At 39.3% G+C, this 26,344-nt stretch overlaps 1 protein-coding gene across 2 annotated transcripts; it reads left to right on the forward strand.

Moving 5' to 3' along the window:
- Window positions 1–10,596: 10,596 nt before the first annotated feature.
- Window positions 10,597–25,205, forward strand: LOC119719380 (UDP-galactose:fucoside alpha-3-galactosyltransferase-like). 2 transcript variants are annotated; one of them, XM_038188808.1, is made up of 3 exons: window positions 10,597–10,873; window positions 20,863–20,970; window positions 22,832–25,205. In XM_038188808.1, exons 2-3 carry the CDS (start codon window positions 20,901–20,903, stop codon window positions 23,800–23,802), a joined length of 1,041 nt encoding a protein of 346 aa, XP_038044736.1. In that variant the 5' UTR covers window positions 10,597–10,873; window positions 20,863–20,900; the 3' UTR covers window positions 23,803–25,205. The 2 variants fall into 2 exon arrangements, with proteins under 2 accessions (XP_038044736.1, XP_038044735.1); XM_038188807.1 differs by lacking the exon at window positions 10,597–10,873 and adding an exon at window positions 17,119–17,390.
- The last annotated feature ends 1,139 nt before the right edge of the window (window positions 25,206–26,344 follow it).

Genomic DNA, 26,344 nt, shown 5'->3' on the forward strand with positions numbered 1-26,344 from the left:
AAAGTGTCTCGCGGCTGTTTCCTGTGAAAAAAAACCTGTCCACGGGGCATGGCGGGAACTCATGCGCGACCACGGGCATGCACTTGTACGGCGCTCCATGAGTGCCATCCACTTATTTATATACTGAGATAATTTATCACGCCATGTTGACAAATAGCGGTGAGTAAAGGCGACTTAATCACATAAATTATCTCGTCAAGTCGACTTCCCGAAGTCGAGATGACGACTTGTCGAGATCTAGCCAAGTCAACTTCCAGAAGTCGAGATGACGACTTGTCAAGATGAATTATCTAGCTAAGTCGACTTCCCGAAGTCGAGATGACGACTTGTCGAAATAAATTGTCTAGCCAAGTCGACTTCCCGAAGTCGAGATGACGACTTGCCGGGATAAATCATCTCGCCAAGTCGACTTTACGAATTCTAGATGACGACTTGTCGAGATGAATGTTCTCGCTAAATCGACTTCCTCCATTAAGATGTCGGCTTGTCCAGACAAATCATGTCGCCAAGTCAACTTCCCGAAGTTGACATGACAACTTGTGAAGAAGTGATAACTCACCAAGTTGACTCACGGAAATCGAGATGACGACTTGCCGAGATGAATTCTTTTGAGTTTCACCTCAAAAACTAAATTTGCTTTTCAATAGCTCTTTTCCTAACAATTTTAAACTTATTGACTTTTGAATAAGACATCGGTCTCAATATCACTGTGACGTGTTTCTGATGTCATCAAGTATGAAATTACAAGCGATTTTAGATCCCAAATCGACCTATATCGCTAATGCTGAGAAAATCCCTCGGGAAGAATAAAATACGTTTTCTCACACATTAATGCAACTTCCAAAGAACCTAAACAGTGTCCCCATTATTAAGTTAAAGATACTACCTCCTCGACGATAGAATCCGGAAAAAATAAAACGTTAAAAGAGAGTAATTATTTTGTTTACTTGGTATTAACAGTCAGTGGCGTGACTAGGGTTAAACCTAATTCTGGTGGGCCGCTGGGGGGGGGGGGGCACCTGGTGCTCATAATTTTCAATGACATAATGACATAATTTTGTTCATTTTAAGATTTTAAATGTGGAGCGCGGGGGTGGGGGTAACAGACATTCGTTGTTGAAAAGGTCCACTTTATGGTGAAAAGGTCCACTTCATGGCAAAAACTACCCTTTTCCACCAAGCTTTATCGCCAATTTTTGTTGTTGTTGTTGCAGAACAGTGTCCCCAAAAACCTCCCTTGCTGTGGTTGACATGTACAAATGGTAACCGCGGAATCTGAATCTTCTGTACTCAGAAGTAAAGATCGTGTGACATTTCATTTGACTCCAAAGATTTTAATTGATCTTCCACGTGGAATATATGCACGTGGTGCTCATAATGAAGTAAAAAAAAATAGTCAGATGACTCATTTTGAGGTAATATGGAAATCTTCATATAGTGGCAATAAAGAAAGACAAGGCAAGTCTAGCCAAGCTTTTCCCAAATCACACAAACAAAATTATATTCAACCGGTGCCGAATGGCTATTCACTGTAGGCCTTTATGTGCCTCTGTGTAACAATAGCCCACTTATGTGACGGGGTAATCCTATACAATAGCACTGCCCAGATCATCAGTGACAGGCAATGAGTCCGTGAGTCTATCCTCACTGGGTCCAAATGGTTAGGTTTCTGAGTTGATTTCTTTGTAGATTGTGTTTACCCAGCTTACAAACTCATGGGGCATCGAACCGGGGACATCCGTGGTTTAGTCGAGTAAACACAAACAAAGACATGTAAAAGCAGGCCTACATGTAAACATGTATGTTGATACGTTTGTGATACATTTTGAAACGTGTACATTATTTTCGCAAACTGACTTTATATATCTAAATTATTGAATAGCATTGCTGGAAACTAATACCCGACTCCGAGTCTGAAAATGATATCAAAATGCAGCGTGGAGAGGCAATTAATGGTTGTGTCTCTTTTGTTGATGTTCATAAAATATGCAAAACGTCTGCTCGTCTATTTCCTGTCCACTCCTGAAGAGGTACATAGAAGGATGATTAATGATGTCATTTGAGTTGTTTTCAATGAAAAGGTATTGTTGCTTTGATCACCAACGGAGACGCTGTTAAAAAAAAGCTTGACGAACAGGCAGCGCGTGATTGTATAGTTTTTGAAATTTGAAAGGTCAAATGTTCTTTTCCGAACAAAGTTTAAAGGAATATAATGTCCTGTAACAAATAAATTGTATGCGTGTTTAAAGAAACCATTTTTATAGCTGTCCATGGAGTGCCATGCATTGGAAGCTATAATTCAGCTTAGTGAGAATTACAGATTACACAACATTCAAATGAGATTTTAATCATTGAAATCAAGACCATTATTTTTACTGTCAGATTTTGTGGTTTGAATATGAGGAATAAGTCAACTCTTTCTTTCTGAAATATGGGTGGCGATATAACACATGTTTTCCATTGCAAGTTCTCGTTCATTCATCGAGGTGAGATAATCAGTTATATAGTAGAATTGTAAATGATCAGTGGTGGACAGCCGACTTTTGTGATCTTTTTTATTGAAATAGACATAACTGGGAATAGAGTATGCAAATTTACGTGAAATGTTCACAGTTAAAAGTCAATAAGATGTACTTTATCCCTATGTGTGTTATTTTGTTATACTGAAATGGAGCAAGCCAAATGTTTTAAAATATTTTCAAATTTGATCATTTTCTTTTTAACTTACCCTGTATGGAGAAGCCGATAGAAAGCCTTGTGAATCGGTATCGGCTGAGCAGCGCATGCATGGTTGTATACACGGTAGCGTCATCAGTAACCGCTGCTTCGAACCGATTACTCGCATGGCGGTTTGCATCATGTCCAATTTGCCAATATATTCGGCTTTTCCAAAAAGAGAGACTGACAACAAAATTCCAAAGGAAAAACGTTCCTTTTGCGCAACTCCCCTGCAGGCAGATGTGATAAAAAAATATAATCTTGTCGAGTTAGCCCGGTTATTCTGTAAAATATGGCCACCATTTGAACCTCATGGTGATAAATGAAGGATATTAAAAAAGTATGGAATAAACATGTTGACATATATATACAGTTATATTTCATTTTCAAGGCCTTTTTTTACGTCTGGTCTTCCGTTCTTAAAAAAGAAGAAGGTATCACACACCGTCAGTGGCGTAATGGGGGGGGGGGGGGGGGTACGGGGGCACCCCTGGCCCCCAACGAATGTCCGTGCCCCCCCCCCCTCCGGCGCTCCTCAATTAAAATCTTTAAATGAACTGTCATTATGCCTTCAGTGCCCCATTGAATTAGGTTTAACCCTAGTCACGCCACTGACTGTTAATACCAAGTAAACAAAATAATTACTCTCTTTTAACGTCTTATTTTTTTTCGGTTTCTATCGTCGAGGAGGAATGTATCTTTAACTTAATAATGGGGATACTGTTAAGGTTTTTGGGAAGTTGCATTAATGTTTGAGAAAATGTATTTCATTCTTCCCAAGGGATTTTCTCGGCATTAACGATATAGGTTTATTTGGGATCTAAAATCGCTTGTAAATTCATACCTGATGACATCAGAATAACGTCACAGTGATGTTGAAACCGATGTCGCATCCAAAAGTGAATACGTTTTATATTGCTAGGAAAAGATCAACTGAAAAGCAAATTTAGTTTTCGAGGTGAAACTCAAAAGAATTCATCTCGGCAAGTTGTCATCTCGATATCCGTGAGTCAACTTTGCGAGATATCACTTCTTCACAAGTTGTCGTGTCAACTTCGGGAAGTTGACTTGGCGACATGATTTGTCTGGACAAGCCGACATCTTAATGGAGGAAGTCGATTTAGCGAGAACATTCATCTCGACAAGTCGTCATCTAGAATTCGTTAAGTCCACTTGGCGAGATGATTTATCCCGGCAAGTCGTCATCTCGACTTCTGGATGTCGACTTGACTAGATGATTCATCTTGACAAGTCGTCATCTCGACTTCGGGAAGTCGACTGGACGAGATAATTTATGTGATTAAGTCGCCTTACTCTCCGCTATTTGTCAACATGGCGTGATAAATTATCTCAATATATAAATAAGTGGATGGCACTCATGGAGCGCCGTACACTTGTTTACTGTACTTGCTGTAATTGCTCTCTTTAGTACGGCGCTCCATGAGTGCCATCCACTTCTATATTTACTCGGATAATTTATCACGTCATGTTGACATATCGCCGAGAGTAAGGCGACTTAATCACATAATTGTATCGCTAAGTCGACTTACCGAAGTCGAATTGACGACTTGTCCAGATGCATTATCTCTCCAAGTCGACTTCCAGAAGTCGACATGACGACTTGTCCAGAGGCATTATCTCTCCAAGTCGTCTTCCATAAGTCGACATGACGACTTGTCCAGATGTATTATCTCGTCAAGTCGACTTTCCGAAGTCGAGATGACGACTTGCCCAGAGAAATATCTCGCTAAGTCGACTTCCTGAAGTCGAGATGACAACTTGTCGAGATAAATTATCTTGCCAAGTCGACTTACGATGTGGAGATGACGACAAAAAACACAAATCAACTTCGACCCAGATCAAATCAATACCCTACAGTTTATCTCTTGTTCCTCTGCCAGTTTATTGTTCACATAAGAACGGGTGGGGAAAACCTCAAATGCACCGACGAACAAGAAAGAATCCACGACAGTGCTTCAACAACGGGATATCCATACAGAACGAGATTTTTGCATGTCATCATCTCCTCATCGTAAGTCGACTTGGCGAGATAATTTATCTTGACATGTTGTCATCTCGACTTCAGGAAGTCGACTTAGCGAGATATTTCATCTGGACAAGTCGTCATCTCGACTTCGAGAAGTCAACTTGGCGAGATAATACATCTGGACAAATCATCTCGACTTCGGAAAGTCGACTTGACGAGAAAATACATCTGGACAAGTCGTCATGTCGACTTATGGAAGACGACTTGGAGAGATAATGCCTCTGGACAAGTCGTCATGTCGACTTCTGGAAGTCGACTTGGAGAGATAATGCATCTGGACAAGTCGTCAAGTCGACTTCGGTAAGTCGACTTAGCGATACAATTATGTGATTAAGTCGCCTTACTCTCGGCGATATGTCAACATGACGTGATAAATTTATCTGAGTAAACAAAGAAGTGATGGCACTCATGGAGCGCCGTATGGAGCGCCGTACTAAAGAGAGCACTTACAGCAAGTACAGTAAACATGTGCATGCCCGTGGTCGCACATGAGTTCCCGCCATGCCCCGTGGACAGGTTTTTTTCACAGGAAACAGCCGCGAGACCCTTTCTGACGAACTCGGCCGCACTCGGGTTTTGTTGGGCTTAGACTGGTAACAGGTTTCGTTTTTCCTTTTTCGGTTACCCTTTTTTCGTTTTTGTTTTGGCAAAGAAAATGTTGTCTTAGTTTTTGGTTGTTCGTGTTTCGGAGAAACAAAATGAGACAGATATGAGTGTGCTGCGTTTATTTACATAATGTTAACTGTATACAAAGGAAAACGATTGATGATTTTGTTTTATACGCATCAAAAGCGGAATGCTGTAACTCGATGCGTTGTCTCTTTTTCTGAACACAGAATCAAAAGCGGTGTACAGTGTAGGGTTTGCTTTTCCTTTTTTTCTTTTTAAAATTAGAAAACGGTAACTGGCAAAGGGTTTCCTTTTTGTTTTTTCTTTTCAAAAATTCAAATGCAAAAACGGGTAAAGGGTTTGCTTTTTCCTTTTTCTTTTGAAAAAAATCAAAAACGCTGACTGGTAAGGGTTCTTTTTTTCCTTTTTTCTTTCCACAAATTCAAAAGCAAACAAGGGTAAGGGTTTGCTTTTCCTCTTTTTGGTTCAAAAATTTCAAAACAAAAACTGGTAAAAGGGTTGGCTTTTTCTTTTTTCTTTTCAAAAATTCAAAAACGGAAATTAGTAAAGGGTTGGCTTTTCTTTTTTCTTTTCAAAAGTTCAAAAACAAAAACTGGTTAAGGGTTTGCTTTTTCATTTTCCTGTTCAAAAATTCAAAACCAAAGAATGGAAAAGGGTTTGCTTTTTCATTTTTCTGTTCAAAAATTCAAAACCAAAAATTGGAAAAGGGTTTGCTTTTTCATTTTTCTATTCAAAAATTCAAACCAAAAATTGGATAAGGGTTTGCTTTTTCATTTTTTTGTTTACAATTTCAAAAATGGTAAAAGGTACAACACTTTTGTTTTTCTGTTTTCGTTTTTTAGACGAATAAACGGAAACTGGTAAACGATTTCCTTTTTCTGTTTCTTTACCAAGATGGTAATAGGGTAAACGGTAAAGGGTTCGTTTTTCATTTTTCTTTTGACAATTTTCAAACGGTAACTGATTGGACGGTATGTACACGGACCAGGTCTAACTTGTAGCTTCATTAGTGCTGTTAAAGACGCAGTAAGTTAACATTTGAATCGTCTTCACCAAGGTCTGAAGTTCCGTCAGATGTAATTTTTGATGAAAAGACTACAAAAATTAAACATTGAAAGACGGAAAGGTATACATGTAAATAATAAATTAGGAATGTCTCGCCACGACACAAGTTGTGCAGAAGAGTCCACTTATAGTTGAACAACATGATCCTGGACCTGGTTGATTCACTCGTCACATTGCCGCCGTCATTTATACTGTGGCGGTCGTGCCGACAGCAACCCCGAGTCGTCCTTGGCCGACGTCAGCGAGCGGTCAATTCTGAGAAGGCCAAGGGAGCAGGCCCGTTTTGGGGCAGTCTCAGGCGCAGCAGGGGAACAACTTTATTCGCGGGCGGGTCTTACGCCAGCAGCTCTCGCGCCAGCACACACGGGAACAGGACAGGGGAAGGAAAACGGGGCATCTCCAAATCAAACACGGGCCTCTTCTCTTTAGGTTGACATTCCTTTATTATAATCTACTCAGACAGACTGCAAATCATCTCTAGACCTTGACAGGTGTTGGTCACCTTCCCAGGTGTCTCCCCTAAACAGGTGCGAGTTTCCTAAACAGGTTTCCTGTGCAGGTTACAAATCTTCCCCACTATGTTAACGTCCACTCACCACTTCGGCTTCGCTACTCATTCCCGTGGACGGAGTTCCTCCCTTAACTGACTTGACTAGCCCCCGCTAAACTTATCCCAGTAAGGGCCTCACTTACGGACGCAGCTGCCTACTACCACTAATCTGCACGCCCGAGGGACTAAATAAACAAGCTCACTGTCACAGCTGATTCTGAGTAAGCATAACTTTTCCAACTATTCTAAGGTTCCACAGCAGGACCATGATTGTCGTTGCAAATGGTACAGTTAATCTGTTGTAATCCTAACTTAATCCTCTACACTGGCCAGTAGACTTTTGTTGTTCAGCCAGGGCTTGGTGCTGGTTGGGTGCTTTCCAGTATGCGGTAAATGTGGGTGTTGGCTGATATAAGATGGAGCAAAGTGGGTGTGTGTGAGTATTGCTATACATGCTGTTGCTGGGTTAGCACTGTGTTTTGGAGTGCATGCTGGCGTAGCCATTTTTGGCAGCTTGTGCCGTCCCTCGGCCATCAGCAAAGAAGTTGCAGTTCTGTGAGGTTCTTGGGTGTGGCTCGGACAAGCATAGGTCAGCGTGACAATTGGACAATCATGGTCCTTATATGGATGTACCTGAAGTTGATGTACTTGTGATGTACTACTTTGCCCTACTGAAGTTGATGTACTTGTGATGTACTACCTGGCCCTACTAAGTGGTGAATCCTGAGGGTTGGTCCCATGGTCGACCGCCGACTTACAACGCCATGTCCCTCTGACTGGATTGGTCCATCTCTGACCTAGACGATGAGAGCGGGATACCTACCGCAGATGTGACAAGTCCTATCAGCAAAACTTCAACAGCATATTGATTTAGAATTGTATAATTTCTTAATAACACTTTTTGCACTTTGATCACCTGATATATTTACGCACATTTTGAGTGTACCATTTCACATATAAATTAATAATTTGATGCAACTATTTGTGCATATACTCTTGTGTATTGCTGCACAGGTGCTGTTGTTTGGATGTACATGTATAATTGGTGAATATTGTGTATTGATGTATTGATGTAACCTGTGGTGTCCAGCTACATGTAGCAGTGTTCTTTGACTTAAAAGGAATGGAGATTGTTAAATTGGTTTCGTTTAATATTTGTGAGAAAACCCCAGGAATTGTCATTCTATGTGATTTTAATTGAATCGTTGAATTGGATATTGACTTGTAGGTTTTGAATAGGAAAGGTTTAAGCAGCCAGTGATGTTTAGGTGAATATAGAACGGATTGTTAATAGTGTGGATTTATGGATTGAATTGTTAATAGTGTGTATTTATTGTCCGGGTTGTTCATAGTGCAGATTTATTGATTGAATTGTTAATAGTGTGGATTTATTGCTAGGCACGTACATGGATACTGGATGCTGATACTGACCGTAGATATTTGATTGTAGATATTGAATTGGAAGTTTGAATCGGTCAGTTGTATTTGCTGTGAGCAACGGAAAGTAGATTGCTAGATATTTTAAATAGTGAATTTTCTTACCTGCTATAATTACATTGCATAAACTGAATTGATATTTTGAGGTGGTTTTATATGTACCTATAAGCTGACGATTAATACGATTTCATAACGAAGATTGCCCCTTGACATTTCTGAACGTACGATTTTGATGTTGTGTAAATTTGTCAAATAAATTTGTAAGAGTAATTTGTAAATATAAAGGATATACATGTAGTTCATTTGTCTTATTGTGAGAGTTCCGGCAAATGTGACACTCACCAACTGCGACGCACTACTGGTCACCCGTGTCTCACTCTGGTACGGGACTGGAACTGCTCAGGAACTCATGAACTGAGGAACTGCCGCACTGAGCGCGCGCTCGCGCTTATATACACACGCGGCGACTAGACTGGCGCCGCAGCGCATTACGCGCATCAGCCCTGGTCATTGTCTACTTAGCTACGATAGCCCCTGGCTACCACCAAACTGCTATTGCGCCACAATACTTTGACTTCTTTATTTGTTGAGGTTTTCCGGTTTTTAAATTTGATTTACATATAGTAATTGGAATGTATGTACAGTACATTTTACATATTTTCTCAAACCTTTTCCTTTTAAATTAATTTTGTTTGATATAGGTTTTCCCGTTTATTTTAAAACTTGTATCACACGAATTCCCTATGTCGATATTTTGATTTCGTCCCCGAACATCGCAAAGCTAAAATTCTCAATTTGAATTTCAAAAAGCCAGCACTAGATTCCAATTAAGGTTCAGTAAATTTCAAATTTTCAACATACCTAAGTTCGTCCTAAATTTGTGAAATTCGTCTCCTGTAGCCATCGGCGTTGAATAGAAAAGCAAATTCGTTTTTTGATCATTTAATGTTTAATGTTGTTTTCATTACATTTCGTTTCTTACAGCTAACTACTTTTATTGATGGACCGTTGGCCTATAAGGAAATTAAAATTGTATTAATCACATGATTTTTCAAATAAGTCAAAATTTTGGGCACATTTTTTAATTGTAACTTTTAAGTCACCAGAAACGAAAATGTAATGACAACATCTTTAGAACGAATGACCAAAAAAGGACTTTGCTTTTTCTATTTTCCGATGGCTACAGGATTTTCACAAATTTGGGACAAATCGGTATGTTACAAATTTGAATTATACTAAATCTAACTTAGTGCTGGCTTTTTGAAATTCAAAATGAGTATTGAGCTTGGCAATGTTTGGAGACGAAATTATAAGTGTCGAAATAGGCAATTCGTGTGATACAAGTGTTAAAATAACCAGGTACCTATATAAAACATTCGATCTTAAATTAACAACTTGATCATGTCATGTTGGAAGACATTTTGGCGTCCCGATGAGAAATAACAAAAATCTAGAATATAATATGAAAGAAGTATATCATCTAGCAAGCACTCATTGGCCGAGTTCGGGCGGGTTTGGTTCTTGAAATGGATATATCATTCTTGCAAACCCTGACGGATATAGGTGGTGTGAGAGTGTTCCGAGTGCAGTGTTCGTGGGTTGTGCTCCCGCCGCCGGTAGGGCGCCGGCGGAGAACAATACAAATACTCGCGTCAAGAAAAAGGGCGCCCGAACTCGTACGGCCATTGCGTGCGAAAAGGTTTCGGACTATGTCAAGAGGTCGATGTTTCTCATGTTTTTTTTCTCATGTAGAATTTTCGGCGTTTTTCTCCCCGAGTTTCTCATGCCCAAACAAACTGTTGGTCGGGGACCAAAGTTTTTTCGATAGCGTACATCATAATCTACATATGTCTGTGAAGTTGTAAACAATTCGGCGAACCAGATGCAGACCGCGTGGCGAGCGAAAAAAATGACGTCCCACTGACTATACGCTAATCGAACGCACCCATAATCCGACGTTCGTATTGTGCGGGTCGATCTGCACACGTACGTTAACGTCTGATCCGTGTAATGTTAAATTTACGTAACTGCGCTTCGAAACTGATGATAATTATACATGTAATTCCCGTCAACGTGTGTTGGAGGTGCAGCCACTAGCACTACAGACAGTAATGCAACACAATAACAGCCCGCAATTTTGCGTATCACACTATCACTATCATTGACGTGCAGGATAGGGGCTGCAGCCTTCAAGGTCAAACGGTAAGGTCAAACGGTTCCGACTGTCAAACCACAACCAGGTCCGGTACGTACAGACAGTGCTTGTGCTGCGCATAACCACAACACGCACGGAGAGTAACATGCCTCTGCGTACGTGGTATACAGCCAGAGTCGTACAACCCTCCAAAACAGCCTCCATTCTGGTGTTATTCGCCACAGTGAGCCGGTTGGATGTGTGTTTTCACGTTTCCAGTTGTTTCCTGCAGGTAATACCCTTTTTAAACTTTGGATTGGAAGCTGTTTGCCCAGGCTGTTTGCATGTTGACCATCTATTGCTTCCTCAATGACCAGTGTAAGCAACGTTCATGTATGAATAGCCAGCTGTAGCCCGTCATTCAGCCTGCCTGACTGCTGGTAGGGCTGTCGTTATTTCTATAGATGATTAGCTAGAGGCGGTCGGGCTTGGTAAATGTACGCGCGAATCCCGCGTGTTGATAGCGGCCCTGCTAATGCTATAGATAGAATATATAAAGTGCATTCGCGCGTCAGCAGATAGTCTGGCAGTTTCTCCCTCCATGTTTATGCAAAGCATCGTGGATGGAGGAATAGCGATGGCACAATATCGTTCAGTCTGTTTGCGTTTACATGGCACGTGTGTGTGGCAACATGTCGAAGCAGACATATGTCGTATTTTTTTCACCAAGAAGAGCTCCATATTGGCACGGGCGTCGCGGGGGAGGGGGTGGGGCAAGGGGCGCTTGCCCCCCCCCCCCCGACAAGCAAAGAAAAAAGAAAAAGGAGAAAAAAAGAAGAAAAATAGGGGCGAAATCATATTGTTGTTTTTGTTGGGGGGCAAATGTCCCTGCCCACCCTTGAAAAAATGATCAATCGGGAAAATGCTGGAAAATATCGGGATTTTTTTGGGAAAATGTGCTTTGCCCCCCTCTAGAGAAAATCCTAGCGACGCCGATACATACTCGGTTTGTCTGTTCACCCACTTGAATGTTGAACTACTCACGAATCATCAGTGGAGGTGCACGCATGTCAATAACACACGTGGAACCGTAGTATACGTTAAGTTTGGCAGTTTGGGGTCAAATACAACACGAGACGGGTTGTCCAACGGCACAGACAACAAAATTTGGAGTACATGTGGTGTGACAAACAGTGTATTTGCAGTATAGTTATTGCACTTGTACCGTTAATACATAATAATATGTCTGATAACGGAGAAAATATTGAAATTGTCCGCCTTGGCTATACGTGTTTCTGTCAGCTGATAAAGCCATCGAATGGAGCCAAATTAGATATATTGACATCTAATATTGATATCAATATTAGAGCATAAACGGCCACGTACTTTTCATTACCTGATACACGATGGGATTGAGGGAATGATTTCTCCTTATAATATATCAACTTTCTAAACACCTAAATTGATTAATTATTATCCGAAAATGTGCCTACTTGCAAAAGTGTGTGCATATTAACGATTGCCCATTGACTTGCTTTCGTACCGTCAACGAACAAAATAAACATCAAATAGAGATTTGGCAGCAAACAAATTCTCCACACTGTTTGTGCGCAAGTAGCTGTGAACGCAGTGCCGTCTCTGCTTAAACATCTGTTGCTCAGTAATATGGAAATTTGCATTTGCACAAAACCAAAAGGCCTTGAAATACCATTAAATTGACTGACTGATTGAGTCCTTTCAAGGCAATTGGAAAAGCAACATTATATTGTTGAAGTACCGTGCCGAATCTTATAACGAAATGCTATACAATGCGGTAAGTGTTTTTCTTCATCTATATGTCAGCCTGCGTGTGGCTATTTGGAACTTCTCGAGAACATTTGCTTATATACCATGATATTCAGCATTCAGGACAATGGACTTTTACTACCAGATGGAGCTTGCCCTCAACACACACACATTAATACATGAATGGCAGACATTTTCTTTGCTCGGCCATTGAAAAAAAAACAATCACGTACAAACCAATGTGAGCTTCATTTCCGATTTATAATTTCTGCAGAAAATCTCTAGAGTATAAAAGTGAGCCTGCTGAAAGTTGAAAAGACGACACTTATTCAGACTGTATTCTGACTAACAACTGTGTATTCTGAACTCCTTAAACTTCAACTGCACGTCTGGTTAACATAGCAACACATTATAGAGGGCACTATACAGTTTTAGTGGTGTTTCAGAGTAAACTCTTATATCCCAGACAAGCAACAGCGCTGTCAGGTTTCAGCAGGGATAATGGTTATAGAAGCGACAAAAAACCGATTATTTTCATAGCCTGTGAGGCGTGGATATTTCCGTGAATTTTTTTAATAGAGAAATTCCTCCATGGCCTTAAAATGTATTCACTTATAGTTATAATTGCTGGGGGATATATACGTTTTAAGGCAGTATTCTGCGGAAAGATCTGAAGCTTCAAATGCAATAATATATAATACGGTCATATATTTTGTTTTGTCAAACTTTCCCTTTCGATTTTGGCGGCAGCGTATGATAATGATTAAAGGGAATGTACAAAATTTGCTTTTGCTGCGATTCTCAGAAATAAATGTGAATCCGGGAGGATTAGTATGTTATAGCAGATATTGTTAAACTGACTTGTTTCACGTTCTGGGTTTGTAGAAGCTGGAAAACAAAAAAAAACACCAAAAAAACCCCCCAAAACAATCGTGTTCTTGTAGTCTGGTTCCCCACTTAAGATGAAACGGAGCAATTTATTGACTTTGAGGAATTGTAAGGTCGGAGAATCAGTCTAGCAGGCTACCGCTTCAGAGGTGTGTAATCAATAATTTTCAAAAGAAATGCGGAATAACTAAAAATGCAAATTTAGGAGCCGTTTTAGGAGCTGTCGTTCTCTAACAATCCAGTAAGGTCTTTTGTGATAATTTGATCATTTCGTTTTGTTTATGTGTGCAAATGATGTATTTTCCCTTTAAGTGTAGATTAAATCAAATAAAAGAAAATTAGAAGACGTATACATATGAACGCATGAGCAATGTACGAAAGACTAAAATTAAGAAAATATAGCCATGCAATGATGAATGTAATTTGCAGACCATTGCCGCTGTTCTGTAGGTGTCATGTACCCAGAATATTATAATGTGGAGACAGATGTACCATTCCCATTTATTAAGCGCTGTAGATCAGTTTCTAATGGACTGAATTTATGCGCATAAGCGGCTATATATCGACTGCAAATTGGGAAACACAAGCGGTGCATTAAAAAAACATGACAGTATGGTCACGTTGAGTCATGTTCTCCAGTCTTGTTGGTGGTCCCTGTGAAGGGCGACCTCCGAAATCAACAGTAATATAGACAACAAATTCAAAGGTACATATTCTGAGAGAATACTTAAATCTTGCAAAATTTCCCTTTTGCAACTTATTAAAATAATAAAATTGACGTCTTTAATTTAGACAGGATTCGAACAAGGTACCTTCTAATATAGGTTTTCCCGGCCAATTTCCGAATTTTTCGAATCATTTTCATTATCAGCCATTCAATTTCGCTTGAGTTTTGCACATGTGATCAAATTGGGATTTCTTTTTCATTTTGGGGCATCCAATTTCATTTTTAGGCAGCCAAGATTTTGCACTGAATGTTCGTTTTCGTTGTGCGGCATTCTATTTCGTTTTGGTGCATTTAAGACTTACATTGTAGCATTCTTAAATTAAGTCATTGCTACCTTTTGTCGGTTTACTCATTCAAATTAGCGAACGTCGGTGCGCTTATCGCGTATTACCATGCTTTTCGTTTCGTATTCGTTTTGGGGAAATCGCTTTCATTGTTTGGTCATTCCAATTAATAAGATGTTTTAATGATACATATTCCCATTTTGCTTCGATGTTAATTTTTTCCCATAAAAATCTTGGTGACTGCAAAATTTACAATGCAACAAGTTAACTGATATGAGGGATACAATATGTACCAAAATAATGAAATGAAAAGGGCTAAGATAATCTCTTTTCGACATGTTTAAACGTTTGATCAAGGGGCTTCTTTTAACGTTGACGAGTTCTTGACGTGCAAGACATCGGGGCATGTATGTTTGGCAATTTGGTTGTACCATCGGAAACACTTCTCTTGGGTGATTTCTTAAAGATTTCTTCCGTGTGTCTGATCGAACACTAATTTAAAGGGCACATGCAAAGTAATTTGTCAATGCAAACCTTGAATACACATCTTTGTGTCACATTTAAACTTATTTTCAAGTTTCAAATTTTTCCATTTTGAAGGGTGGATTTTGGTGCCTTCCCCTTTTTTATGCTGATGCATAGTTCCATATTCATGAGCAAAACTTCGATGTCATTCCAGGCAGATAAATGTAAACAGGCTATTTCAGCACAAAAAGTTGTTGTGTCAGTACATGTCAGTAAGCTAATGAGCAATCCTTTTTCACTAATGGTTTCAATTAGCAAATTTTGGGTGAAGAATTTGAAAGAAAACCCCTCAACTGAACAGTGTCTACCTGAACTCACTTCACAGCAACAGCGGGCTCAGTAATTCGGAAAAGCATGGAAACTTGTAAATGTCAAAATATATAGTTTTCATACATTTCAGAGGAGTAGAAAGTTGCGCAAAATGCATTCCTGAGATGAAGTAATTGCACGGCCCCTTTAATAAAGAGAGGTGTGCATTTACGGATTGAAGACATCAGATATGATTTACGCCGAGATAATTCAAAATTTTACGTGAAGGAAGTCTTAAACATGCTTGACAAATTGTGAAATATGTTTGGCCATTAATGGAATTGAATGCACGATCAACCCCTTGCAAGTTATTCAGACGAAATTGAATGAACAACGCGATACTTTTAATTTGTTTGCCTATTTTACAGGGACGAGTGAAGCTTAAATGCAATAGATTGCTCGGATAGTGAAATTGAATGATTCTTTTTGATTGTTGAATGGCGATCTGCATGATCTTTCAATTTCAATCTAAATGGAATGAGCCAGGCGTTAAATTGAATGAAAACTTGGTGAAATTGGCCGGGAAAACCTATACTTCCCCCGAACCAGTTAACCACGCAAGCTACTTCGTACCATGGAGGAATAAGAACACTAATGTGTTCTTATTCCTCCATGTTCGTACGATCCATACATGTCATATTTTGTTCACACCATAGTAAATACTACTCATGCTGGTTAGCAGGGTGACCGTAAGGTCATAGCCAAATTCTGCTAAATCCACTTCCAAAATCTGTCAGATTTATTAAAAATCTGCCAAATTCCCCAGAATTACTCGAAGTACATTATAAACACTGAAAATCACATGCAGATGTTGTAGTATTGCCTTAATTGAGGTTCAAATTACATTATAAACAATCTATAGTCACCTAAAGATATTGCATAAATTTCAGGCACGACGCAGTTGTGTCATGACAAAGTCCGGTTCCCAGTGAACCTCAGCACCTATATTAGCCAACTTGTCCCCTTATATGCAAGGTTTTGTTTGAACAAGATTGAAACTTTTTAAACAAAATGTACCATTTTTTTTCAAATTTGCTGTTTTTCTGTCAAATAACCATTTTTGCAGAATTCTGTCAGAAATCTGCCAAAAAAAAATTTCATTCTGTCAAATTTTCTGTCAAAGTCGTTTTTCAACAAAACATCTGTCAAAGTAAGCCGAAAATCGGCTAAAACGGTCACCCTGCTGGTTAGTTACACGTATATTGTACATATTGTAACAACTTACCTGCACGCATTGAACGTGGCCTTTTTACATAAAAGCCTCGCTGGCTTCTTAATGACGATGAGTAGTCGGATGGTCGGTTCATGGAGGAGTAAGAAGGAATGGTCCGGATCGGTTTTTTTCGTAAATTATTTTCGCCATCTACGTTTCCGTAAATGTATCTATATTGCAGTTAGATAAAAAAAGAAGTGGGAAACACGTCAGCCTGCTTGTTCCGGGTTTGCATGGCTGTATAGCGATACGGTGTTGGTTTTGGAGGTTTTCACCCTTTTAACTGCAGGCGCGGATCAGGGGGGGGGGGAACCCCTGCTCTGTCAAAATATTTTTTATAGAAATGCCTTAAAAATAATGCGAACCCCCCCCCCCCCTGCGCTCTGACACCACAAAAAAAAACGAAACTGGTAATGATGTCCACCTGTGCCCAAAATACAGAGTCAGCTTGGTTAGGGGGTATTCGTACACTATTCTGTAATATACATGTAGTGTTAATAATCGTCGGATTGAACAGCGCTCCCATTGAAATTATGATACAAGCACCCCTATTGATTTTCAGTATCCATTTTCAGTATCCATAGGAAAACAACTGTCTACAAAATTCAAATTTTTTTGCCTACAAAAACACCACCCTGCGATATTCCTGGATCCGCCCCTGAACTGGCGAAAACAACAGGCCCATCAGGCATTGCGCATTGCTTGTACATTGTAATTCTGTCAACTAACGCTAGTTCGCATACGTGTAAAGTGAGTGGCGCCGGCTGTTATTTGTTACGTAAGACGTCCAATGGGCAAGGTGCGTCCATGCGTGAAAGTATTGCACACAAAATACTGGCCATGTGTGTGTGGTTTTAGAGCAAGGAAAGAAACATGCTCCATATAATTATGATGTTACTGAGGTACACGAGTTGTGGAGAATTTCACGTGTAAACGCGGTTGCAAAATGCCATGGCATGATGGATAAACCATCAAGGAAACCATCATAAACCATCAAGTAAACATCAAGGAACCCCTTCTAAAGAGGCATTCCATATAGGCCTTCAGGCTTCGGATGGAATGTATTTGTAATGAAAAGGTGAGTTGAAATTACGTTTCATGAGACACTTTTCATGGCTCTTTTGCTGGCCTATGAAAAAAAAACCCATCATTCATGTCATTCCATTAAGCTTGTAGACGTTCTCCTTCATGACCATGACGACATTGCCGATGTATATAGCTGCAATAATGTTTCTTCCATGTATGAGTTGTACAGCTGGAACATTTTCAGTTTATAAAATGTAGGTTAAGGTTTATCGCAAATACAAACCGCAAAGGATCATGGGGCTGCAATCGGAGCAACAGCGCCATCACACGGCGGTGGGAAAACGTACACACGGCATGCACGGCATTGCACGGTGCGATGTGTACGATATTTCTTAGCTGTCCATTTTTCTGACGTTTTGTGTTCGATGGGAGGTGATTATTGTGCTGTTCTGGGTTGCAATAATTACTGTTGTTATCCACAAAGGTATGATCTTTGTTATACATAAATTAAAGTTGTTTTGTTGTACAGAAAACAAAATGTTCTCACGACAAAACGTAGGATAGCGTGCAGTTAAGTTCTGACCCGACGCGATCGCGATGTGCCGACGACCGCACGCGACCGGGGAAACACGGGACACTCTGCACTGTCATGACTGTGTCGGCCAATGCATTTAGAGTTTCTGTGCCCCTCAAAAGCTCCCTTTTATGACTCTTTTCTTATCGGAAAAATATGTGGCTTTTATAATGGTTTAATTGTTACTTCTGTCAGCGAACGGTGTGTGACTTTTACAGACAATTTCATGATTGTTTATTTATAATAAATTATATTCTGTTCACGAAAATGTAAAAAAAAAATATACATGTACCATGTACACATGTATATATTTGTCCTAGTCAGCTAGTACTGTAGTAGGCCTAGCTAGCTAGCCTACTCCATTGTTTTACTCATAAAAATAATTGCGAAGTCTTATGTGGTTTCTTTTTCTCCGTCATCAAACAATAAATATCTCTATCATACGTTTCCCCTTCTCTTGATAGATGTCATCAAAGAGCATTTAAACACACTCGGATTCCACTCATGCAGGGATAAGAAACACTTCCCTCTCTGGACTCAACTGACCCAACGGCAGGATTTCAAAGTAAAATCATCAACTACAGTCTGCAGCAACCACTTCAAATACGGCCAGCCATATCCTGATGAACTTCACCCATCTTTATTTTTGAGAGGATACGACCTTCCTGAGACACTGAAAAGAGCACCGGTGAAGAGGCGATCATTGGATCTCACTACACCACTGCTGGCCATCTGAGAAAATCAAAACTTTGCTGTACCTTTTCTTAAGTTTTTATTTATTTTGTTCATTCTTACTCAAGGTTTGTATGCAAAATAAACCAAATTATAAATGGCATTAACCTACATGTACATGAACGGTCTTCACTTATGATAATGATAATAGAAATTATATCAATTGTAAAAGGTTTTGCAGGTTCATAAAAATAAGAGACATGTTTAATTAAAAATAATGTAAATAAAATTTGGAACAAAGTTGCACACAATAAGGATGTAGAAAATGCAAATTGAAATGATCAAGTCATGTTTTATAAAAGTACATGAACATTGTTTAAAAATGCAATTATGACCTGCGTCTCTTGACGAGAGTTGAATTTATAGTAAAAAAAAAACCTGGAAAATTGAAAATAAAACTGGCAAATGCAAGCCTACTTGAGTGTCATAACAAGAGTTGTATGAGCAGTTGTCAAAATATCAAGGAATGCGCCTACGTCCCTCAAATAAAAAAAGCCGAGTCTCAAAACAACAGTTGGAATAAATAGGTGAAAGTAACTGGCAAATATGAGCCGTGTTTCTTAATTAAAAAGCTGGCAATATTGAGCAGATTCTCGTAAAAAGAGTTGGATAAAGTTTTAAAACTTGGCAAATATGACCAGTGTTTCTTAAATAACCGGTAGCCCCAATATTGGCACAAATTTACTTGGACGAATACAAGAAAACCTGTTTAACATAAAAAAAAACATTTTATAAAATACACAACAGTTATTTACATACATGTACACATGTAACTAGGTAGGCATGTTGGCTTAGAAATTTTGGCGATCGTGTATCTACGGGCCCGCGACCTGTAAGGGAACAAAATCCACTTTTAAATTATTTGACCTACCAAACAAGTTTGCGATATTAAGAACATACAGGTATGTCATAGATAAAGGGCAGGGTTTTTAATTTTTTAGGGAATTTTTTTTTGGGGGGAGGGGGGGGGGAATGAAAATGATAACGTGTAACGCAACACGAAAATAAAGTTGCCGATCGCTGCGCGATGTACCGTGAATGGCAAGGCGCGCTGAATCGCACTGCACCACTGTTAACCGCGCAGGAAAATCATCATTTCTACTCCGAGAAACTGTTCAAAAATTACACAAAAGTGTCATTATATTGAGAGAAGTCTGCTCTAGGTTGACAAGGTCATTTTGAGTAGTAAAAAACACTCTTTGACTCTAATTTTATCGAAACCAAACGGGCCCTACACTACACGTTTGCTGAAAGTTTTCGTGTGTGATCGCAGCCATCATTTTGTGTTGGTTGCGCGATGCGCGCTTCAACATCCGGGACTGCAAAATAGTTGTGCTCCGTTTTGCATCCCATGATGCTTTGCAACAGGGCGCCCTCTGTTGGTAGAAAGCTATTTGCGATAAACCTTTTTACTACATCAGGCAAATATTTCGCAACAGCTGCTTCCGGACCGCATTTGTGCAACCTCGTCCCCAGGGTGTCGAGCAGTACGCGCCCATCACTACCTGCTCTCTCACCCTGGTATTGGACATTAAGTGCAAGATTTTTGAACACGTATGTAAATGAGGAATAGTCTGGTGCCTGCATATGCTTTACATTAGCGTTTGTTTTTGTGTGCGGTGTCAAGGGTAAAAACAGAGTCAATTCGTCGCAGTGCGAGCACGGCGCGTACGTGAGTTACGAAAACACGATTTATTTAATAAACTGTTACGATCTGATCGAGACAACATGCAGTATCACATTTCATATTAATATGAACAAATTGGAAAGAAAATGAGTATTTTCGAGAAGGCGTGTACGAATGATCGCGAAAACACGTACTGCAAGTTTTGAATAACAACACCAAGTACACGATACAAATCCATTTCTAGCCAATTGCGGTATCGAATCAGGATACAGGAAGAAAGTTTCCTATCCAGGGCTTACTATTGGAAACGCGGTTGGAAAGAAAGTAAGCACTGGGGACGAGGTTGGTATCGTATAAGATTTTTTTTATGATTGACTTCCGGTCTCTTTTGTATCCTGTGAGGCATCGCAACCTCAGACCTCAAACACATCATGGTTTACTTGTGGTGTCCTCGACATTAACCCAAAGTCATGTGCAGTACGGACAATGCAATGAGACCTTTTGAGTCAAACTCTTGGAATAAATTTGTTTTATATAGTTCATTTTGATACCAGCAGTACAATGTATTTCTATCTCTTTATCTTTACACAGTTCCAGTGTAATTTTTACAGTACACCTTCGCAGTGAAGATGGCTCAAGACCATGTATATAAGGTCCTATTCTTTGTACAGTCAGCAGCTTTCATTGTGCTTATCATCAGTAAGTATACACACACATTTATAAGGGGAAAATGTGTTTTTGTTATCAGCAAAGCAGTGAAGTCAGTGACGTCTTGTGTATGAGGGCGCTGTTCAACGCGAAAGGGACAGGACGCCACTTAAGGCGGAGACTGCTCTATGTTCCGACACCACTATGTTCCAACACCCCTATGTTACGACAACCCGCACATAAGACTATCTTACTCCCGGTTAGGGTTAGGGTTAGGGTTAGGGTTAGGAATAGGAATATGTGCAGTCGAAATATAGGGGTGTCGGAAAATAGGGGTGTCGGAACATAGAGGTGTAACCATTTGAGGCATTATGACGCTTATATAATGCCCATTTAGCGTGACACGATTTATCGACAAGAACGACAATTGTTGCGACAATTTTAACAGTATCAAACGTACAGCCGATGGGTTCTAGATTTAGAGGGGTCGGCTTGAGCAGAATGTGTTTAAGTCTATAAACGGTAAATTTTAGATGTTTTTTCTGAAAGACTAATAGTCCTTCAGTCTCCTGACGATGACTAGAGCAGGCTAGTCAAAACGTTGAGAACAAAGACAAGTTCTTTTAGAACTAAGCAGGACTGTGCTTATCAGATCTTAAAACTACTTTGCGAAAGTTGATAATAAGCAGGACAAGTTCTTATCAAAACTAAATATCTACTGAGCGACAATACTTATTACCACATGGTATTACCGCAAACTGAAACGCTATCCTTTAAGTTATTCACAAAATTTGAAAACCTTAAAAGTCATCTTGGTCTTCTTTTTCACTTTTAGTTTTCACATTATTATGCATCCGTAAGTTGCACTCGTCCCTATAGATTTTCAGAAGTGAGAGGTCATTTTTTTGCACGATATTTCGCTTTCAAGTGAGGCGATTTATCAGTGCCCATAAATAATTATTGATACGCTAGTAACAATTTTACAAACGCCCTTTTCAGGGGTGATTTTCTTGAGGAGTCAATGAACCCAAACTAATTGCATATTCTGGAACTTGTACACGTTAATTTTCATTTTAAGGGTCCCGGAAGCGCACCACAGACTTGAACTTTCAAAAGTCTATACATGTACATATACAGGGAGAGTAAAAAAAGCGGAACCCAAACCCCCAAAAATTATATTTCATATTTAAATAAGAATTGTAGCACCAAACATGATAATTTCTGGAAATCGTCCAAAAATGCGATTTCAAGAATCGTCGTCACACTTGTCTTCAAGCATCACCAGCGATAAAACCTCGGTTTAAAATTTAAAAATATTCAACAAAGTCCTTTTGAAGGCCCGTCTTTTAAAAAGTGGAATTGTATAAATCATATTGTTTGCCTAACCAGGGTTGTTAATAAATATATTGTGTTACAAAAGTTTTGTTGACAGTCTGTTGTTGAAACAAGTATTCTGTGTCATTTTCTTTGTTGTTCCAAACAGTCAGAATACACAAAAAACTGTTGTTTTTGGACGACACAGGTTTTTGGGTCATTGCGTTTAAGTCGTGATATCCTTTGAACGGATTGAGCAATTTCATTAATTTTTTCATCTAAAAGTAGCTTATGAAATTGGTTTTCCAGACATTGTTACGTTTGGTGCTACATATTTTTTTTAAAATATGAAGTATAATTCTGGGGGTTTGGGTTCCGCTTTTTTTTTGACTCGCCCTGTATAGGACAGCACAAACTTTAATTTGGGATTCATAGGGGACCATCGATCTAGTTCAACACCTAACCCTTTGGTTCTAATATTTTTTTTGCGGTGAAAACTACGTACATCACATGTATATGTTCGTGACTTTGTTTTGGATCAGAATTACGTAATTACGTAAGATGTTTATTTAAAAAAAAATGTTTTTCTGTTCCACAGACTACTCGCAGACTTCATATGATATTCAGAAACCAATCAAGCTGTCCGTAGCACCGACCGATGTTACAAATGCTTGCAACTGTAATGTTACTCAAAGAGAACAGGAAGATGAGGCGGCCCGCTTGTGCACACCTGTCAGGAATGACAAGCCCGGGTCACTTTCTAACTGTACCCTAGCAGACATCATGAAGAGACCTGGAGTGATGTTACTGACTTCAACAAACCTTGGCTTCCTGGATATAACATTGAACATGCTGGAGAGCATTAAACGGATCGGTGTCTGTGTGAATATTACCATCTTTTCAGAGGACCAGAAATGTTACCGGTATCTGAGCGAGAGAGCCGAGGGTGACCCAGCAGTGCATGTGGTGTTGACTAACTCAGGAGAATCCACTAGCAAGGAGATACTACGCACTGAACGCCACTCGTACTACGCACTCTTCAATAAGCGCCAAGCTTATCTCCTTGCTATGCTAGAACAAGGATTAGAGGTTCTCTTCTCAGACGCCGACACTTTTTGGTTCCGAGACCCATTTCCGTATTTTCAAGGAGACTTCGATATTTCTTTAATAGACTCGATCTCGCCATATCCGCTTCGAACACCACGGGGGGATTTCTGCGCTGGGTTTGTATACTACAAGCCGACGGATGCTACACTGCAGCTTGTAAAAGCTTGGATTCAGACAATGCAGGAAAATGACAAAAAGGGAAAGCTCCTTGCTGACCAAAGTGTGTTGAACGGTCTCTTGAAAGCTGACAAACCTGTACACATCAACATTAAACCTCTCGACACCAATATATTCCCCTATGGACCCAAGTTTTATTCGCTCTTAGCGAAAAAGGCAAATTACCCCACAGTTGTAATGCATGCCGCTAGCATTCGCGGGCGAGCCGCTAAAATCGCAAAATTCAAAAGTTCAAACATGTGGTTAGTAAACAGTACTATTGAAGAAATCGCATCCCAACTGTGAATCTTTGAAGAGAAATTGAAAAAAAAAAGGTATAGTGCCGAATAGCGTACCTATCTAATATTTTTTTCCAGACGGAACACCATTTGGTTTGTTCTTCATAAGGCCAAAAAATAAGAGGGTGAATTGCCCTTATCCGACCGACCCAAACATCTGGAAATCTCCGGTCTTTTTTTCTTCACTAGTTTTTTTTAGATAAACTTTAACCTTACTTTGTAATGCCATAATTTCGTTACAAATCGTACATACCTAACTGTGGCACAGTTCAAATTTACTGTATTTTGTGCCTGTAACTGAGGCTGATGCTTTGGCATGTGGTGTGATGTACTGCATACATTGTAGACATGTGTACATGTACATGCACTGGACATTGTACAGGGCGAGTCATAGAGTAAGTGACCGGAAATAATTATTTTTTTCCCCTAAAAAGTAATCAAATTTGAAACACCGATAAAATATATCTTAAACGAGCATGTTCTTCCACTCCGATATAAGAGTTACTGAAAGTGACTTGTGTTATCAGAGGTAATGTATGTTTTACTAAAAGAAGCCATTTTATAGCTGTCCATGGAATGCCATTGGAAGCTATTGAGCCGAGTAAGAATTACAAATTACACGCAAGCATTCAAATACAATGAGTTTTTTTATCATTTAAATTAAGACTAAAACAGTATACTTACCGTCAGATTTTGTGTTTTGAATATGAGGAACAAGTCATCTGTCTTTTTTTCTGAAATACTGATGGCGATTTTGGTATGTTTTCATTTGCAAGTTCTCCATTCATCGAGGTGGGAAAACGTCCATGTTTCATTGTATGTAATGAGGATTCATCAGTTCGTAGAACGGTAAATGATCAGTGGTGGACAGCTGAAATAAAATAGACGTAACTAATTGGGAATGGGGTACACAAATTAAGTGAAATTTTCACAGTTACTAGTCAATAACATGTACCTTATACCTGTGTTTTTTGTATGGAATGGAGTGAGCCACATATTTTTTAAAATATGTTTTTCTAATTCGATCACTTTCTTTTTGACTCTTCCCGTATAGCATGCATATACATCTTCTATTATTTGTCTGGTTTACTTGAAAAATACCATGTCGGCACTGACTAATGTGGCTGATGAGACCGACTTACAATGAGTTTAACATTACTAATAATACGTATGTACAATAAAAAAACTTGATTTATACAATATGTAAAACGTTGATCAGGTATAATAAGGTAATCAGAATTTACTCTAAACGTTATGGAAGGATAGTAGCATAAACATAGGATTAGGTAAAAAAAGAGGTGTAAAGTCATATTTGCTATTAATTTAATACACATTTAACAAAATTGGCGTCTTCAAGGGTGTCAGTGGGATTTGGGTGAGCAAATGTCCCCCGCCCACCCTCGAAAAAAAGATAAATTGAGAATATGCTAGAGAAAGTACAATGATTTTTGGGAAAACATTTGCTTTGCCCCCCCTTCCCGCTAGAAAAATCCTGGCGACGACCATGGGAGCATCGTATTTTTTTTTTCAAAATAGACAAGATGTAACTATAAGGTCTACGTGAATCCCTAGACACAATATCAGTTTATATATGGCTGTCCCATTTGCGGTCATTTTGAATAATGATCTCCAAGAGTTGTGAGTTGTTTGATTCAGAACAACCGAAACGAGAGTGAAGATTTGGTTATGTTACATTTGGCAGGCTTGGGCCGGACGCGAATAAATCTTTTCCCCAAACGACATCCGACAATATCAAAAGAGGGCTCTCTCTCTCTCTGCTTTATACATGTCCAGGGCTTTAGAGAATAAATTGTATACTATAGTGGAGCTGCTTAGGTCCATTTTTGGCCGAAATCGTGCACTTTGTGGTAAAAGCATGAAATTTGGCAGGTGGGGTCCCAATTGGGCTAGATTTTTTCAAAAAGGGGAGTGCAAAAAATAAAAAACTCAGAAAAACTGTATTTAACATCCATTTTCCTTTGTTCTTCATGCTTGAAATAAACTTAGACATGAGAAATAACTTTATGAGAAATAACACGTTAAAATTGTGCAGCAGCAGGATTCCAGTCGAACCAGTGAGTTTGGTGGTTTGAGACATCATCTTACATTGAAAGACATCATCTTACATTGCCGACGCGCATGGCTATGGCGACGCGCGCGCATACCAGAAACCAGAGCCTTTTTTGGCCTAATAATCGTTTTTTTCGTTTTGTATGAATAAAAAGGAGTAAATGCTTCAGATTTCAAATATGCACTTGTCATTTACAAGGCTGGGTTGGGGCAACCTTGAAATTATAAAGCAAAATAGTTCTGCGCAAAAACTACTGCATTTATTAAAGTTCATAAAGTACAAATGATACCATATGTTTGTATGAATAAAGCATGGCATTTGCTTTTTCTACCACTTTCGAAGCATTTACTCGCATCAGTATGAATGAAAATTAAGCAAACACTTTTACTAAAAACCATTTGCTCTTGAGTAAATGGCCTGCAAAATGTAAAGCTTTACATGTTTATAAGTTTGCAGAAAATAAAACTATCATAACCGA

This window comes from Patiria miniata, unplaced genomic scaffold (genome assembly GCF_015706575.1).
Source record: "Patiria miniata isolate m_02_andy unplaced genomic scaffold, ASM1570657v1 HiC_scaffold_8, whole genome shotgun sequence".
Lineage (NCBI taxonomy): Eukaryota > Metazoa > Echinodermata > Asteroidea > Valvatida > Asterinidae > Patiria > Patiria miniata.

Coding starts and splice junctions, on each gene's coding strand:
- LOC119719380 (XM_038188808.1), top strand. CDS start 20,901: ATGGCTCAAGACCATGTATATAAGGTCCTATTCTTTGTACAGTCAGCA. Junction 20,971..22,831: donor TTTCATTGTGCTTATCATCA/GTAAGTATACAC, acceptor TCTGTTCCACAG/ACTACTCGCAGACTTCATAT.